Source organism: Bactrocera oleae, chromosome 2 (assembly GCF_042242935.1).
Source record: "Bactrocera oleae isolate idBacOlea1 chromosome 2, idBacOlea1, whole genome shotgun sequence".
In the NCBI taxonomy this organism is placed as follows: domain Eukaryota; kingdom Metazoa; phylum Arthropoda; class Insecta; order Diptera; family Tephritidae; genus Bactrocera; species Bactrocera oleae.
In genome coordinates this window covers 76,592,593-76,613,122 of record NC_091536.1, presented here as the reverse complement: position 1 = coordinate 76,613,122, position 20,530 = coordinate 76,592,593, and the positions used below count along the sequence as shown (strand labels likewise).

The 20,530-nt window shown below is 34.1% G+C and overlaps 1 protein-coding gene across 4 annotated transcripts in view; it reads left to right on the top strand.

Moving 5' to 3' along the window:
- Window positions 1-20,530, top strand: part of LOC106621894 (myosin-6) — a 44,439-nt gene that overhangs the window by 21,663 nt on the left and 2,246 nt on the right. For 2 of the 4 annotated variants that reach the window (XM_036368535.2, XM_036368534.2), the window contains exon 8: window positions 2,845-3,268. The exons of the other annotated variants lie outside the window; for them this stretch is intronic. In XM_036368535.2, the coding sequence (XP_036224428.2) occupies window positions 2,845-3,268 (424 nt within the window). The remainder of the gene's footprint in view (window positions 1-2,844; window positions 3,269-20,530) is intronic. 4 annotated transcript variants of the gene reach the window in all.

Genomic DNA, 20,530 nt, shown 5'->3' with positions numbered 1-20,530 from the left:
CTTGGAGTTTGGAGATGCTATTTGCTTAATTGGCATGCTGATTGTATAAAAAACAACTTCCAAGTTATTAATGATCAATCAAAAAGTTTAACGCTTAACTTGTATACTTGATTATTTGTGTGAGAGTCTTTTGGAGAATTTCTCCCAAAATTCCAGGCATTTTATTAATGTAATTTGACGTCTAACATTGGTCTGACAGCAGCGATATTGTAGTCCTACGACAACTAATGACGAAAAAATAGGTTTTCGGAGCAACAATCTGCTCATCAATAAAACGTCAGATAGCGTCGGAAAACACTAAATATGCTTAAGCCCGACACTAAATATACTTAAGCCCGAAAATATCATAAGCAGTCTTCGTTTTTAAAGAAATTAGATGAAATTTAGTTCAGGAGCTTATACTTAAGTAGACAGTAAATTTATGAGAAAACTGTCTAATAGCGAAGATTTCGAATCTTCTAAAATATAAAGTTACGCTGAGCAAGTTTAATACCATCTGATCAAATTTGACTCGGACTGGACCGTTTGCATTACTAGCTCATTCTTAACAAATATTATTATTAAAGATCGCTTTATTGTGCCGATAGAAAGATTTTTCAGATTCTAAGCTCTTAAAAGTTTATGGTAAAAGCTTTTACACCGATATCTTTTTTTAATTATTTTGTTTAAAAATTTTAAATTAGGTTGCCGGTTGTCATTAGGGTGAGCCAAAAAAAAGTAATACCGAAGTTATGAGTTAAAATAAACTTGTATACACAGAAATAAATATGCTTGCCATGACTTTTAGCTTAATTTGAAAAGGGGTCGGTGAACATTCAAGGACTCCCATATAAAAATCTTTAATCATTGAAAATACTATAACTTTTGAAATTTCCTAAACAATTTTTTTCAGGAAAATTTTTTCAATTAAAAAAATCTTATTTTAAAAGCTTCGAAAAGTTCATTTTAACTTAAATAATTTTGAGGAATGTCACGATAAAAAGGTATCGGTAAATGTTGGTTATGTTTTCTTAAATTAAAGTTTTCACCTCAAAAAACAGCGTTGTAATCGCGGTGGGTTTGATTATTGCCAATTTTAAGATAGAAACATTTCAGTATTTCCTTCGGTTTACCTGAAATATTTTAAGAAGTGTATAAAAGTTTATTTCAACTGAAAGCGGGTGGGACTAAACACACTCTAAAAATTATATTCTCTCGCGAAATTTGTGGTTATTTAATGTAAGCGAACTGTTGGCCCCTCCAACTTAGCCAATCAATACAAATTTGGAACATTATTAGAAAAGTTTCTACTACCATTATATAGGCAATTAAATTACTTGTGAAATCACGGTATGTTTTAGTAAGTGCTTTCTGAAAGCACACTTGCACTTGGGGAAAATCATAATTTTGAATTTTTTTTCTTATTTTTAGGGGACAATTTTTGAGAATTAATGATAAACTACAGTTAATTTAGAATATTAAGGTTAAATACATAAATACATAAATGCGAATCGCGGATGAGAAGACATTGTTCGTAAATTTGCCTTAAAATAGGCAAACTTCAACCGTTAATATATTTTTAACGAGGTTAACAAAAAAACCGTAAGAAACTATTTTGTAGAATATTCAATTTCCTACAAACACAATGAAACGATCATACTTGAAGAGTCTCTCTTAGAGCTGTCTATCAACCAATTTTTCAGAGTACTAAGCTCAAAAAACATTCCATTTTTTTACCCATCCTAATGTACATAACGGGCAGAAAAAATGTAATAGTAATCGTAGCATTTGTCTCCAAGTAATCACTCAAGTAAATTTCAAAAATGTCGTTGTAGTTTTGAGAAAAACGATTTGAAAAATAAACTGATGGAATTAGTTTAATTGAGCGGCTACACTTAAAAGGCTGTAATTCAAAAAATGTTTGAAATATGGATTTAAAGTATGTTATTTTTAAAGATATATTAAGACCAGAAAGTTTTCGGAAATTGTTTTTTTTCGATATTCGCGGTAGGTTCATCATGAATTAGTTCCAATGGGACAGATGGTCAATAAAGAGTATTATCTGAGCGTTTTGAGGCGTTTTGAGGCGTTTGCGCGGAAACATCCGTCGTAAACGCCGAAATTGTGGGCTAACAATTCATGGACTTTTCATGACGATATAACACCATCGCACCGAGCTGTAGTTGTGAACGATTTTAAGACCAAAAATTCGTTCAATACCAACGATCAACCACCGTATTCACCGGATTCGACTCGATTATGGCCGTAAAAGAACATTTGCAGAGGGAACTGAAGGCATGTTTCCATTATTGGAAAAAGAGGTCGCATATGTATATCGCTTCAGAAGTAGCATATTTTGAAGGCGACAACATAAATATTGATGAAGATTGAAAATTTTTCGTTTTATTTACAATTTCCGTAAACTTTCTGGTCTTAATGTATGTATCGAAATATAAAAAAAATCGATTTTTTTTATTTTTCACCAGCTGTGCCCCTTAAGCAAAAATGTATTTATATAATATGCTAATATTCTTGCTATTTGTCTAACAATTAAAATTAAATATAAAACATGCGCTTTACTTACACTCACAACCAACTTTTCCATAGTTATTTATTACCGCTTTCATTTGTTATGCTTATTTAACTTATTTTCTCTTTTAATACATTTTTTTGTATGGGTTTTTGTATTTTATTAATGCTTTTCTACTACTCATAACTGTGCTTTAAAGTTATTTTGATTTGTTCAAAACTCGTATTTTATGTTGACTTGCGTTTGTTTGCTCCATACCGCTCATAACTCATCTTTTAACTTTATTTTTATGTTATTTTTTTCTACTAATTTTCCAACCCCCCCTCACTTTGTAGCAATCTCTTATGGAAGCGGCTATACAAAAAAATACTAACGATGAACTAAACACTTTCAAAGTAAGAGTGGAAATTCTGGAAGAGGAATTACGCAAGGCGATTGCACGTGCCGAGCATGCCGAGATTGAATTACAGAAATACAAAAATAACTCTAACACATCGACAAACTGCTTAACAACATCCGCACAGACTGAACCATTAATAATAACAACAACGACAGTATCACCACCACCACCGCCGCCGCCGCCACTACCGCCACCACTACCAACTAAATTAATTTATAAGCAAGCGGACGTTGGTCCCAGCGGCGGCACCGCAACAGCCGCAGGAGCAGCAACATTCAGCGATAGCATCGTCGCGCACAATTTGCAAAAGGAGAAAATTATCGGTACGGTTAAACAACATGTGCAAGGCGTAGCAACAGGTAGGTTACCCACGCATGCATACGTACACACATACATGCGTACCGTTACGTTTGTACATACATATGCGTTTGCGCATGTACTATGTATGTAGGCCCCACCATGACCAGCATCAATGCGCCACTCGCACAACTCCAAAGCGCACGCAAGTATGTGTGTGTGTAATGTGCATGAAGAGCATACATATGTGCATGTGTATGTTGCTTGACACACCACCACAACTACATGTGCATATCGTATATAGTAGTAAATGCAAATCATATTATTGTATGTCACATTGCACACTCATCAGCATTCGCGCACGTTCTCTCTGTTCTCCCTTATCCGCGCGCTCACTTACACAAGCATACGGCCATATAATTCAACACTCTTGGCCCACATTTAAGTTAAAATATCTGATTGTGTGTGTGTGTGGGTTTCTGTGTGAAATTCGATTTCCATTGTCATGGCTACATATTTACATAAATTTTACTTTGTTTTTGAGACCGCAAAGTTTTCATGATTAAATTAACGTGCACTTTATCACCTGCGATATGCCAAAATATAATTTCGTGTTGTTGTATTTGCTTCCGAAATTATAATTATTGCAAATTACTATCGTTGAGAAGAGAATAGCGGGGCATTACTTTACTGGTTATACCATATCTGATCAAATTTGTACCAGACTGACAAAAAAAAAATACAAAAATTCGAGTATGTTAATAAAAATCTTTATTATCGACTTTAGAATAGGCTCGTATAGAGCCAATGCAAGCATGCTAATGCTTAACTTAATTTACCATACACTTGTTGTAAGTCTTAGTTGGGATTGTTGAGGTAATACAGCTTGGTTGACCTCAACAATAAATAGCACTACCAGCTCCAAATTTTTCCTTTCTCAAGTTGGTACATCTGCCGTGAGAACACATGCCATGTTACAAGTCATTCTGTCAATTAATTCTTTGTTTACAAGCCATTTAAAGTTGACGTGTCAAAGTATTTTAATATGGAAAAAATTGAATATCGCGCAGTGATTAGATTCTTTGTATTGAAAGGTTAAAAAGCTAAGAAAATTTATGAACAATTGTTAGAAGTGTATAAGGAGTCCTCACCTTCAAAACACATCGTGAATTTTGGGCTGGTTAATTTAAACTTGGTCGTAGGTCGTACTACGCTTGAAGACGATCCACGCGAAGGACGACCAAAAATCATTGAGCAAGTTCATAATATTGCTAGTAAAGATCTAAGTTTTACCAAGCGTGAAATTCCTAAGCCATAGGCATCTTAGACGAACGAGTACTTCATATTTTACACGGAGATTTACATATGAAAAAGCTGTTTGGAAAGTTAGTGTCGCACACGTTAACAATTCAACAAAAACTGAATCGAATAGAAATTTCTCAGCATAATTTGAAGCGTTTAAGCAGAATTCAACCCATTTCTTGCGTTGTTTTATAACTGTGAATGAGACTTGGATCTATCACCATGATTCTAAATTAAAACCAAATATTTACAGTGGACTTAAGCTGGTTGTTCAGCTCGAAAGCAGGTGAAGTCACAATGATCAGCTAAAAAAGTTATGGCATCAGTTGTTTGGGATGCAAAAAAAATGTTGTTAATTGATTATCTGCAGAAAGGTAAAACAATCAACTCTGCATATTTTTCCAGCCTTTTGGATCAGCTGGATGAAAAATTTCGTGAGAAAAGACTTAGTTTGCAGCACAAAAAAATAATTTTTCATCAAGACAGCGCACCTGCTTACAAAGGTGTTTTAACAATGACAAAATTCAACGAACTGAAGTACAAATTGCTTGAGCTCCACCATATTCACCACTTTTGGCTCTCAGCGACTACTACTAAGAAGAAATTCTTGGATCGTTTTTAGACCAAGTTCATTGTATCCATTGTTATCCCACACGTCACATACTTTGCACAGAGTATTCGTTAGTCCATCCGTCTGTCTGTCTGTGTATACGCGAACTAGTCCTTGCGTTTTGAGATATTGTGAAATTTTGCACACGTCCATTTCTAAGCAAGAAGCTACTTAAGCTATTTATATCTATAATATTTTAACGTAATTATGTTCATTATTCATCAGAGTTTGCCCACACAATATTGGCATAATTTTTCTCCTGTCAACGCTACTTACAAACCTCCATACATATCCTCCATCACGATATATGTATGTATGTACATATGAAAATCCGAGCACAATGCAAGTATCGGGTTACTCATACACACTGACGCTACTCGCTGCCGCCGAGCCTGAGTTTCGTTAGAGCTCGAATCTAATTAGTGAAAGTTACTTGCACAAGCAGACAAAAGCAGAAGAAAAAACTAAATTCAAAATCAAAATCAATGCTTAACCTTGCGCTCATACAAATTTATATTAAAAAGACGAAGCTACGGCAAACTTGTAAACTGCGAGAGCGCTTAATGTGGGACAAACTCATGTAAATAATCAATTTGGCATTAGCACTATTCTAGAGGTACCTATGTATGTAGGTGAGATTGAGTGTGTTTTATTTTATAGTTTGTTATTGGTGCTTTCAATTTCGGTCAACATTTAACTTTCTTCATCACTCGATTTGTTTTTCACACTTCAAATAAAAAAGTTTGTCTTTATGCATATTGATTTTATTAACATGCAACACTGTGCAACGTCTAGTTTTTGTATGATATTCATAACCGAGACATTTTTTTGTGTGCACTTTAACGTGATTTTTCGTGTTTTTATCGCTGTAAATTCTATTATCCTTTGCCGATGTGCCATTTTTTGTGAGTGCATGTGAATTTAAATTTATTTAAGTTATAGTGGATAAATTTTCCATTACTAGAACACACCATTCATTTTATTTTAAGTATTTGGAATAATAAAGCTGTGCAAAAGCTTTCTTTTCTGAAAATTTACGTAAGTTATTTACAAACTTAATAATATGACAAACTTAAAGTTGCGAAAGGCAAATAATAACAGCAATGGAAAAATAGGACAATTTTAATGAAATAATATGAAAAATAAAAATGTATCCTTGTCTCTTATAGTACGAAAATACTTTGAAAATTCAAATCTCTTCATATGATTATTAGTACTTTTTAATACGCTTTTATTAGCTTGGGTTTGTATGTATGTAATGGAATCTTAGAGTTCAATTTTCTCCGGTTTCCAGAAGTTTGATCAACTTGAAACTTTGCAGACGTGTCAAGGGCCGATGACAATGCAATGATTTGATAACAGTTTCTTATTACTTTAAAGTTGGGCGTAACCCCGCCCCTAAATGGTTTAATGTAGGTATATATCTTCCAAACCGCTAAAGCTAACTCAACCATCAGATAATAACCACGCCCACTCCTCATATAACAGTTATGTTAAAATATACAAAAAGTGCGATAACTGACGACATAAATGCGCCATAAGCATTTATTTTCACAAACAAGATGGTAGAGATGAGCTTTACAGGGGGAGGTTTAAAAATTCCTTAAAAGCGTGTTTTTTTTAGTTTTTAAACTATAATTTATTTATGTTTATCAGTATATTGTATACGGTTTATAAAACTTTTTCTAAGCTAAAAAATATCACTATCATATTAAATTTCAGTTTAATTCATGCAAATGAGGTCTTTTCCATAAAAAAAAAAAATTAACATCAATTTTAAATTCCTTCCAATTTTTTCTTCTGATTGTCAACATTGGGTGTGTGTCTTTACTAAACTGTAGTGCATGCATGTATTAAACTTTGTGGTTGCTCCTAATTGTAGACTACCTTTTATTAGTATTAATTGAATACATTTTATTATTTTTACAATTTATGAAGGATAAAGGTCTACATGCATTCTAAAAATTCTAGCTTATGGTGTACGAGAGAGAATTACCGTTAATTATAATATAAAATTACAATAAAGTTCCTAGCTACTTAAAATATTAATTTAAGGAAAATTCCAAAGAATTAATTTTGCGTGTAACAGTATTTATGAGTGGATGAAAGAAGAGTGTTCATAGATACCAAGCGTCTCTGTTTCATATATTGTAAACCCATAAAGTGAAGTTCAATCTTTAGGATTTCCATAAGATGTTTGACTTGAAATGTGTGAGTTCTTAAAAAAATGAGAGTCTTACGACATTTATCGTCAATAAGGAAAAATGTTTATCATGTGAAAGGTACACACTTAAAGCTGATAACAGGAAAACGCATTCGACATATGGAAGTAGTAAAATACGATGTCCAACCGAATTCGCTTCTTATCCTTATTAATCTACCCAAAGCTGAAAAAGCAATTTAAGGGTAATAGAAAATATATCTCTGATTATATTAAAGTATTGAGTAAACTATGCCTTTAATAGTATGTAACGATTTAACGGTATTAGTATTGATATAATTAAGTAATAAATCTTATATCTATAACATTGGTCTACAATTACACAGAATATCTAGCACTACTAAAGCTCAATGCAACTTATATTCAGATTTAATTAACAAGTATTATTATTGAATAAATTTAATGTTTTCGTAGTAAATGCATACATATATGGTATTTGCATGTATTATTCCACATACATCTCAGCGGCACACATTTATATCTCATACTCTTTGAAGTTAAGGCAGAAATTGATTGCTGTTTGATTACAAATCATATGAACTGTCAGTATGATTCTTTTATGTGTCGATGCAAAAATGAAGATTCTGTGCAAAAAGTATCTGAAAATTAAGAACACTCGAAAATTGTGGATAAATAAAAATAAGAATTTTGTGTTATATCGGTTTTGATTGATTTGGCCTAAGATGTGAGCACGAGCAATTTACAAAATTTTGTTTAGCTTGCCGAAGCTATCGAATCTGGCATCAATTTGTCGTTGGGAAATAAATTTTATTGTAATGTTATTATAAGATAAACAACAAAATAAAAACATTTTTAATCGACTGGTTGAAAAGTACACATATAAAAAGTTGTATGAGAGTGTTTACAGACCTCTAACGACTTCTTGAAAATTTCTAAATGCTTTTAAAAAATCAAAAAAAAATTATTTTCAAACAACCGTTCTTATGCAATTGTATTACACATAAAATTCTGATACATTAGGAAATTCAATTTACTGGTTCCTTATGTAGTTCTAAAATATTATATCCGGTATATCTTGCATACTTATAAATTATATTTCAATCGTACAATGATTCCTAAAAATACATATTTTTTGAATTAAAAAACCCGAAGAGTATAAAACCGAAGTCTATATCACGATTTTAGAGGAATCTAAAAGTATGTTACCAACAACATTTTCAATCCAAAGAGTTGCTTCTGCGGAATTGTACTGTCTCTAGAAGCATTATTTTTCGATATTTTCGAATTAATTTTTGGATGTGTTGCTGCTCGAGTACATACATATATGTAAGCCGCAGTAAACTGAAGAGTTTAGATTATGTTAGACCTGTTCTTAAATAATGCGTTTTAAATTATTTTTTTAGTATAGCAAGGATTTGAAATCAGTGTATTAATCAGAAGATGTAAAAAAGAACTTAAAAAACTGTTAGGCCGTTATTTTTATACCCTGAACAGGGCATATTAAGTTTGCCATAAAATTTTGTAAATCCAAAGGAAACGTCGGACACCCTTTCAAGTGTATATATTAACAATCAGCAAAATGAGATCGACCGATTTAGGCATGGAAGTCTGTCTATATATATGCGCGCTGGACCCTCATGTTTGAGATATCGTTCTGAAATTTTGCACACGTCCTTTTCTAATCATTGCTATATCCTATTTGCCATGTAAACAGATAGATCAAAACAAGTCCTTGTATGAAAATTTATTTTTTTTTGGCAAGATACCTGCACACAATTTGATATGTACTAATGCCCAAGGCAGCGATACAATCTCCAAATAAATTGTTCAGAGCGGACCACTATAGCATATATGTAGCTGTCATACAAACTGACCAATCAAAATTAAGTAAAAGATCTCTTTGTACCATTTTTATGCTATAAGAAATGAACCTGTCAAGAGTATCATAGCTTCGATGTTGTTTTTTTCTTGTTTTTTTTTTCGAGCCACACTGTGGAAAATATCATAGTTTTTGGTAGAAATCAAGAATATTTCCAGTTTCAATATTTTTATTTAACAAGATTTGATCGGCGATTGAAAACGGGTAATTTGTGAAAAAATTTAATTTTCTGATCAATAATATTATTAATTAAGATTTTTTTGAACATAAGTGCATACAAACAAATAAATATATCTTTGCTTCTGGCGGCAAATGGATAATATTATATTTACCTTGTTTAGCTGGTTGCTGGTTGAGAAGGAAAGTTTGTAAACTGTGTCCACCATGAGATCTAACAGCAGTACACATTCATACATACATATGTACATATTTACAAGTATCTGTACATATGCTTATTGCAAAATTACCTGCTACAAAGCATACCAAAGCGTCAAAGCTCACAAATGACGCTTGGAAATCGTTTGTTTAGTTGGTCGGCATGCTGTGCTGCCATGCATCCTGGTACATACACACGTATGTATGTATGTGTAGACAGAAACAAATATTTGTATATGTATGCGCGTACGAAAGTAATACCGCCATCTTTAATACATACACAAATATATATATTGAATATTTACCTACAAACACTTGGGTTCTTCACTCAAATAGCGCATAGCAAATACCTTTTGCTGCCATGTCGCATAAACTTACATATATTTATATTATGTATATATGTATACACATATAGCTATATAGAGCTATATATTGTATGAAATATCGATCGTAAAGTAAATGATTATGATGAAAATGTCTGCCACTGTGACATGCATGTAATCACAATTATTTTTCCAAAGATATAATACAAATTTATATACATATGTATGTATGTGTGTGTGCTTATTTGTTTGCACTCGCACTACAAATACACAAAAAAATAAACTAATAAATGCGAGTATGTACTCCGCTCATTGATGAAGGCGATGCTTATACTTGCTCTCCTGTTGATAGCGTTGTTGATGTTTCTATTTCTTCTATTATGCTGATAATGGCAGTGATATTTGTATGTGAGAGCGTGTGTGTGTGTGTGTGTGCCGCTACCGGCATCGACACGCAAGGAAATGATGCGCCATTTCAGTGAATGCTATGTCTTTTAAGTGTGTCTACACCTCAGTTAGCTGATAACGGAAATGAGTGCATATTGGTGCGTCCCGTGAAGGATACTCAAGGTAAATGATGATAAAGTTGCCTTAGTTGAATTTAATAGCTGTTTCTATGTAATTATGGTCTGGCAATGTTCTTTCAAAGTATAAGGTAAGAGTTTCAGGAGTGAAATTTTAGAGAGAAAAGGAGACAGGGAGTTGGTAAACTGTAAAACTTACTTTACCTTATTAATATAAATAGTGGTTTAAACTTCGCGGGGGAGAAGTAGAACCCAAGACCTAGACCTTTCTTACAATCTACTCTTACGGTTCCCGTTCACTTCTAACTTGCTAACTCCACGTAGAGACATCTTGAATCTATAAGTAGTATATAGTTGAATGATATCATTAAAACGGTTCTGTAGTGAATTAGTATATCTTGAAAAGGATATATTAAGTTTGCCACGAAGTTTGTAACACCAAGAAATAAATGTCGGAGATCTTATATATTGTATACATAAATGATTTAGTCATGTCTGTCTGTCTGTCTGTTTATTCGCGAAGTGGTTTCTCAGTGTTTGAGATATCGATCTGAAATTCTGCACATATCCTTTTCTCCCAGCATATAGCTGCCATACAAACTGAATGATCAAAAGCAAGTTCTTGTATGAAAACTTTTTTATTTGATTAATTATATTTATTTATTATTCTAGGAATATGTTTCTTTGATAATAATATACGCTTGTGTCAAAAATGGGTTGAATCGGGTCAATACTTCTCTTAGACCCCATATACCTAATATAAAGATTTTCTAACTTCTAGTTGACTTTATACCACATATTATATATTGGCCACTGTGATAGTCATTTCAATGAATATTGAGAGTGTATTGATATTCAGGATTTTGAAATATCAAACAAACGGCTTTGTTCCTTGCAAGTTGCAAGAGTATAAAACGTAAATATGCCACCCAGGTTTCTTGAAATTATGACTCTAGGCTAAACTTAAAGTTGTTTACAACTAAGAAATCGTGTAAAGTAAGGGAGTAACAAAAATAAAAACCTAAAAAGGCCCGTTTTATATTGAAAAGTGTGCATTTCGAAGAATCAGAGATTATCAATATTGTCTTTCTATCTCATCTGATATATATACATATACTCGTATATACGATATCTAAAGATAGTTGTGTCCTATATTTAGACACTAGACCGAAGGGAAAATGAGACCCTTCTTCAACATTTTTACCATGTAATTCTTTCAAAATTGCGTTCTATCATTAAAGCGAGATGAATTTATCCTTTGTGGGACTTGAATACACCCAATAGTATTACAGTTAAAGGAAGTTGGACACAAACTATATGTATCTCTCTGTAAGCGTTCTCGAACTTACTCATTAATCCACCTCGATAAAGGGTTAGACAATGATTTCCAAATTTCGTGAAAATATCTCCGCAAATGTAAAAGTTTTTCATAAAAGTACTTGATTCCGATCGTTCATTTTGTATGACCGCTTTATGCTATAGTGGTTCGATATCCACCTTTTCGACAAATGAGTAGCTTCTTAGTGAGAAAAAGACGGATGCAAAATTTCAGATCGATATCTCCAAAACTGAGCGACTAGTTCGTATATATGTATACAGACGGAAGGACAGGCAGACGGAAATGGCTTAATCGACTCAGCTCGTCACGCCGATCCTTTATATATACATATATTTTGTAGGTGTTTCCTTCTGGGTGTTATAAACTTCATGGCAAACTTAATACATCATGTTCAGCGTATAATAATTTAATTGTAAAATTTTATTACATCGATTTTCACATAAACTTTTTTTAATTCAAAGTAGTTATTTTTTTTAACAATTTCAATAAATAAACATTTTCCTTTCCCAAAACTTCGTTCCCAACATCGTTTATTGCATAACAATTTTTGCTTTTTCTCAGGAACTCATCAAAACCACTCAATTATTTGGCAATTTGCCAGCAATTAAATTTTGTATTATCACATTTTCACATCATTAAAAAATGAGGCGCATAAAGCGTACAGCTAATAAGGAAAGGCAGCGCAGCGCTTTGATTGCCGCTCACTTCATTATCCTGCGCGCTGAACACGAATACACACAAACGCATATATACATACATATACATATGCACAGTTCATAAATTAACAATTGTTGTTGTGTGTGTATATGTGTGTTTTCTTTGAAATAATGATTGGCAATGCCAACAGATTCAGCTATCACAGCGCCAACGACAGCAACAACGACAATGGTTGCGCCATTTCCGCCTGCTCGATTCACTTCACATGGATACTACTACTACTTACTTTAACACCCACATACTAATATTATATATAAACATATATGTGTATATAATATATATATCCGTGTATATGCATATGTATATGCTTTACACAACGCGCATTTGTAAATGTGTTTTCTCGTCTCGTTTAGCAGCGTTGGAATTTGATTTGCTTTGGTTTCGCTTTATATGCTGCGATTTCTTTGGTTTTTGGCGGGCTTCCGCCGCTGCGCTTTTAAAAATGCGTCTGTAATGATGATTTCTATGTGAGCGACACGCGGAACGTTGCTAGGAGTTGGGCGTAAGCAACACAATATACACTTGGCGTTGGCCTGGCGTGCACACGCGGATCACTAAAGGCTGGAAACCACAAACACACACAAATTTAAATATACGAACACATATTGATACACAGACATGAGATATATGTATTTGTGTAACTCACTAATATTATAAATTTATTACTTAGAACAACAACTGACCAACCAACAATTCACGTTTCAACACTCACGGCGTATGAGTAACCACACTATTCAAACAGCAGCCAACATATACAACAGGTTACGTATACGCAGCGCCATACATGCATGCAGCACTTTTTCATAGCAAAGTTAATGAAATATGTGCGCGCACTTAAACTTTACAGCCAATTTGCATTTAATGCATTTATTTGCATATTTCCACCAAAAATATTTCGTAAATTAACCGCACAAAAAAAAACGCTCAAAATTATTAAAGTATTTTTCGACAGCGTAGCTTGTCCGTTGAACGCGCGCGAATAAATGAACCGAAAATGTAAAATGCTGCGCCAACAATGTGCTCTTGCCAGCCAACATGTTTATTGTTATTGTCGTATGTTGCTCGTGTTTGTTGTTGCTGTTGTTGTTTTTATTACCTCTCTATTGCTTTGCGTCTGCGTCTGCGACTGAAACTGGCCGAGCAAATGGCTGCCAGAGTGGCAGTTGCTGTTGCTTCGTTACTTCACAATTCCAAAACAAGAGTAGCAACGTACAATACGAGTGCACAACCACAACAACAACAACAACTGTAGCAACAATCAGCAGTAGCAGCAGTGTCAGATTTTGTAGGTAAGCATGCATGTACTACACATGTCAACGTAACAAAGTGAATCAACAGTGTTTATAGCACACACATACAAACTTACATACATATATTATACATATATTGTATGTATGTGTATGTACACATAGTAGTTTGCGTAGTTATATTGTTGTACATACACATGTTTTTACAGCAACAAAAAAGGCGCAACATGCATAGTCTAGCAGCACCAAAAGCGCCTACTACTACAACTACTCGCACTCTAAATAACACATTTCATAGCCGACATTGATGCCTAACGCGCGTCGTCCTTCTCTGCTTCACTCCCCTATATGCGTTACTCCCTCTTTCACTTTTCTATTTTCTTTTCTTCTGCTTTTTTATTTCGCTTTCTACTACACCCACTGATTGTCCACACACCTATAGCGCCGCTGAGCCTAGCAACTGACCTCTACAGCGCTACCACATCACCGCCTGCCAAGGCAACTTCCGTTTGATTGCCACAAACACTTCGATAGCACGATTTCTGATTATTCCTTCGTCGAGTCCGAAAACTTCTTGGACACCGCTGTGTTTTCCTGTTGTTGCTATAGCTAGCGTCCTTTGTTTGTTTGTTGTTGTTGTTTTTCAGCGTCCACGCAGCATCAGTTTGCTTAACAAAACTGCTGGGTGCGTGTCCTCCGCCACTCGGCGACTGACAGGTAGTTTTATATTACCGTGTCGACACGGCAACCGTTTTCTGCTTGTGCCAGCGAGTCGTTGGCTTATTCCATCGGCCCAGAGCCACTCACACTTGCTGCAACGTGCTGCTTTTTTACCCGACTGTTTGTCGCTTATTCTAAGTTTTTTTCCATTCTTATGCTCCCCTTTACTGTCTTCCGTCTGCTAATGCAAGCAATCAAAGACGCTCGCTCGCCTATACCTATATACATATGTATATGTGTGTGATTGTGTTCGGTTTGCGCTGTCTCAACGAAAGTGTTACAATATCATACTTGCTTAGTCCGTATCATTACTCACACAATACAAGCTGTTGTTGTTGCATCGACTCATTTACGCCGTTGTCACTCGCTGTTGTTAGTTGGCAGCGCCGCGCGCGCTCTGGTAATCTGAGCCGTTAGCTCAATTCAACGCCGGTGGGTTGGGATTGGTCTTGCCATATGCATCAATGTTGTTGTTGTAACAACTTGTCTTGTGTTGGGTTTTCTACTACGGCATTAGTTTCTATTTTATATATTTGTGTGTTTGTCTGTGTAGCCTGTGAATTTATGCGCGTTTGTGGTGAAAAGTAAGTCGGCCGTGGACGGTGATGGATGCGCTGATTTATTCTTTCGATTTAGAAAATTATGTGCGTTTCTCATAATTTCCGTTATGTCTGCTTCTGTTGTGTTTTTCTTATATTTTATGCTGTTGTTTAACGGCCAAAATATCCGTTTCACTTTTTTACGAAGTGAATAAAGAAAAATATTGAATTAATAAAGTAATTGAGCAAATTTAATTTACTGAAGTTGGTTAGGAGGAAAATAAGGTGTTTCTCTTAAATCTGACTGCTGCTGTAGCTCAGTATATTAAATGTGGGTCTCGTAATCGGTGCAGCATAAGTTTAAAAGACGGCAAATAAATACCCAAAGTTTCGAGTAAAAATACCAAAAACAATTATAGTCATATATTGAGAGTAAATATTTATTAAATATATATACTTGTATATATGGTTCGTTGAGAACATAGAAATTGCCAGATGAGAGGTGGACTTGGTTTTTATTTGAAAATAATAATCGTAATTAATTTTACGTGGTCACATTTCAAAATACATATTCAGTACTGGTTAAAAAAATTTCGTATGAAACGTTTAGAGGTTTGGCCTTATTCTTTATCACAGGAGTACATACAAAACCACAAATTTGAATTATCTTTTTGGTTGGACAATCTTTCATATATTTTACCAACAGCAGTCACCGAAAGAGAAAAAATTTAGATATATCGTGTGGAATCTGAGTCTTTCTAAAAAAAAAAAAAATTACAGGAAAAACCCATTTTCCCTTTACCATATATGTATATATACAATATTATACACAGGTGCCAGGCGGAATTAGGTTGGAAGTATTCTTTATCTTGTTCGACACTGTCCTTATGGCAGAAAACTGTCTTTTTAGATGTTTGAAGATACCACCACACTTACTTCTACCATTACACAATTTTAAATTCCATTTGATTCTTTCACTTTACGCCAATAATGATGTCGGAATAATACCTTGCACATATAGTGCCCTCAAGATAAGTTATTTCAAGTCCAAAGCCTGTCGAAATCGGATCATAACTTAGCAAACCTCCGGATATGGAATATGTAAACCTTAGTTCCAATGGCTCACGTTTACGGAAAATGTAGGTTAATCTGTAAAATATAACAACAAAACGGGAAAACGTCTTTTATCGTATCCATACTAGGTATTATAAGAATTTCAAACTTCCGGTTGGCTTCATAACGTATATATCGCTCAGGAGTCTTCGGAAAATTAAGTGAAAATATAATATTATATACCTATACTAAAGTTTACTGCCAAAAATGTGTGAAATCGTTCCACGAATCACCCCAGCTTCTTTAGGTATATACTTTTTGAATTTATACGACGTGAATTTCACACGTGTTATTTATGTTGGTTTTAGTATAAATATCGCAGAAGTAAGGAAGGAAATGAAATATAGTAATGAGACCAACTGAGTAATCCAAGGTTTCGTCGAATAATGTAAGTCAAATTTTGAGATATCGATCTGAAATTTTGCACACGTTCTTTTCTCCCCAAGAAGCTGCTCATTTGTGGGAACCGCTGATATCGGACTACTATAGCATATAGCTATCATACAAACTGAACGATCGAAATCAAGTGCTTGCATCTAAAAATTTTTCATTTGACGAGATATCTTAATGAAATATGGCATGGGTTATTATCTAATCTATCTATCCGAAGAAATTGTTCAGATCGGATAACTATGGCATACAGAGGTTTTTGTTTTGGTATTACAATACTTTTACTTGTAGTTTTTTTTTTTTTAATTATTAATATAATTGAAATGCATATACAATTGCGAGACATGGCGTCGTTCTTCAGTATATTAGAAGTCTAATGGCATTGGCATTTCTAAGGCCAATTCGCTTAGGTCGCTAATAGTAATAATTTTGCTCGCTAAAGGCATTGTAAGCACAGGTACGAAGGGTGTGATACTTTGGACGTTGTCATGGAGAGCGCGTAAAAATGGCTGGTGGTGAACATTTAACTGTCCTTTATTCATTTGTGCGTTGTGTATTTCGGCGTGGAACTTAGTAGGTTTCATGTGTTCCACGAAATAACACAAATATACCTTTTTTGCTTGCATGCTCAATAACTCACAGTGGGCAAGTAGTATAGCTCACCTGAAACAAAAAAGTAAAGCAAAAGTGAAATTCATAAAAACCCAATTGCGTGGGAGATTGCGAATGCCATTTTAGTAAATCATCGAGGGCAGTACAATTGTGTTGAGGTTATTAGCGAAGTAGTTGAATAACTTTGAATTAGGTGAGTTTTATATTTTTAAAACAAAGATGTTTATTTCTTATGTCTCAGAACATATCTATGCATAAACATTAATCGATAAAAAAATCTCAATAGAATTTTATCGAACCTCCTCTGCTTTTAATAACAGATTTTACACGCTCGGGCATTGATTTAATACGATATCGCTGCGATACCGTTATACCAAACTTCTTCGAGAATTCTGTATAGTTCTGCTAAAGTTTTTGATCTCTTCTGTGGCACCTGAACCTTGATTACAAATCAAAGGTTCTCAATGGGGTTGAGATCCGGACTGTTACCTGGCCACTCCAAAGTCGAAACCCCGATTTTCAGTAAAAAAAATTCTTCACCTGAAAGAAAGAAGAAAGAACAAGTATAAAATGCGTAATTAAAGTTATAGCCATAAACTCTAGTTGTACAAAAAAATTGATACTTACGATGGCAGGGTGCAGAGTCATCCTGAAAAATAAGGGCATCTGCTGGTGAAAAGTGGATCTCTATTAATCATATTAAATCTCCCGATACTTAGTCCCGTTAACGGTTCCATCTATTAAGGCTAGTTGCACAAGGCCATGGTAAGAAAAGTAGACCCAGATAATTCGGCTGCCTCCCTGCTTAAATGTTCATTGATCGCATTCGTCCTTGAACCGCTCACCAGTTCCTCTTCTTACGTAGGACATACCGTCGCTGCAAAAAGGTTAAATTTGGATTTATCTGATAACATAACATTTCGCTAATCAAGATGAGTCCAGTTTTGATGTTATTTTGCACATCGTAAACGGTTTTGACCCACCCAGTTTTGAAGCGATCCCTCAAGGTAATATGTTCTATCACCCGATCTTCCCTTGAGCTTGTCTACTTCTTTGCTCCAGAGCCAGTTTTTCTCTTAAGAGACCTGGCGTTTTCGAATTTTTTTTAGAAATTCTCCGATGGAGGAGTTGCCAAAGCCAACTCCATTATTAATTTATCGAATGGTCATATTTTTTTGTCGCAAAATCAAAATATTACTCAAAATATTTTTTACATTTGTTGCATAAAAATTATTTTTTAAGCAGAATTTCGTACATTGAAGTGTAATTACATATAATTTAAGCATATTTTTCGGGATTGATTGCTTTGCTCATTTCAGCACTTCCTCATCATCTTTTGATTTTTTTTCCATCTTTGATTATTGAGTATTATTATTGTTTATTGCGTTTTGTTTGTCAATTTTGGCGCTTTCAATTTCATCACACACATGCCAAGTGCACGGCAGACGCTTATGTTAAGAGCCTTAAACGCTTGCAACGTGCTCTGCGCATACCACATGCGAGTGCGGTATATATCGATATATGTACATATGTACATGTATGATGCCGTTCAACAAGTCGTATACGTAACATATTTTGTGTTGGCATGACAGTTTTACTAGCGCTTTCTACCAGTTGTTGTTTTTTTTCTCTGCCTCACAGCGTAAAGTTGCTAATACTACTGCTGCTCCATTGTTGTTGTTATTATTATTTTACCTTTTTTTGTATTTTCGCTGTCTTCTTACTCAGCAGCAGCAGACAGTTTTGCATGCACGTCCTCCGCTGTAAGACCAGAAGATTTATTTTAATTTTCTGAGATTTTTTCTTCTCACATTTCGTATTTGTTTTCGGCTTATTTTTTTCGTTTCTCCTCTACTTTTCTTTCAGACTTATCTTCAGTGTATTTTCATTTCGTCATTAAATTGGAGATACTTGTTTGTATATGTTATAAATATGCAGTTTTATTTGGTATTCTTTAAAAATATCTTAAATTTTAAGTATTTAAGCAAAGTTAGCTTTTTTTTTTGTTGTTTTTTTGTTTTTTGGATTTCAGTAAATGTGTTGAAGTAGAGGCTTTATGGTGGTTTTACAGTACTGCCAAGTTAGTCGAAATTATAAAAATTACGGCTGTACTTCCGATGAGACCAACCTTCCGATTTGCTTGAAAACTCACACAGAGACTTAGGCCATTAAAAAAAACGGTGTCCTCATGTGTCTTCGGTAGTCGGAAAAAATATGTTTTATTAAAAAAAACATTACATTTTTTTTTTGTCTTTTTAACACTCTATCACAACACCTGTAATTATATTATTATTATATTATAGTGTTACAAACACATCATCACCATGATAAATATATTTAACACTATTCAAATATTATATATGTTAAACAGAATGTCTATCGCTAAGCTAGTGATTATATTTTAGGTGTATAAAGCCTTAATTAGTTTGATAACCGTTAGATGGAAATGACGAACTACAAAGCATGGCACCGCTGCACTATCTAAACCATATTTTCAGTATCCCAAGCATTTATTTTTCAAAAATTTAAACCTCGGACATCGTAGCGTTGCAATGAACAATATTGTATGCCAAATATGAATTATTTTTAAGGCTCTCCTGTTCAGGACATAATTAAGTTTATTTGCTTGAGTATTCTCACAACTTTGTCCGAAACAGGGATAATGTACCGATTCGATTATTCGATTGGAAATCATCCACCCAATATAAACCCACTCGTTTGGGTTGTCTTTATGGTTTGTTCTACTTAAGAATTCTTTCCTATTGTATTAATAATACACTCGAAGGTTTCTCAGTGATTGCGTAAGACCTACCACTTTTATTAGATCGGAAATTAGATATTGTTAGAAAAATAAGATATTATTTTTAATTACTGCGTATGTAGGAAATCCTCAAATGGTTGTCAACATTTTTCCTTGTCAAACTTAGAAATATACTCCACTTGAGGTTTTCTGGTTTTGTGGTAATTATCATGGAGGCATATCCTCCAAGTTGAATGAAGTTCGAAATCACCTGGCCAGATAATAGCTGATTATGATTTTTCCTTTATAAGGAATTTTATAGCTGCTTGTTGACATAGAAAATAGCATAACAAAGTTTTTTTCTTAGAACTTAAGTTAATTTCGGCCGCATCAGTTTAAAAAATTGTTAAAGGATCTTTTAAATGATATAAAACTTCTGAACATTTTTAATTTAATTTTGGTTTTTAGTATTTGAACGAAATTTCAGGCATGTGACCATCGCGTCTGCATTTTGGAAGACCAGCCTCTGGTATTGCATCACTTCCTTAATATTCTAATAATGGGCCGAATGTCCGAGCAACGCCGGTATCGTTGGCTCCACTTTTTTTTTAATTAAACAGTTCTGTCAATAAATTTTAATTTGCCAAATTTTACAGAATATAAATAACAAACGCACTTAATTTTGACAACTGGTTTGACAGCTACCCCACTA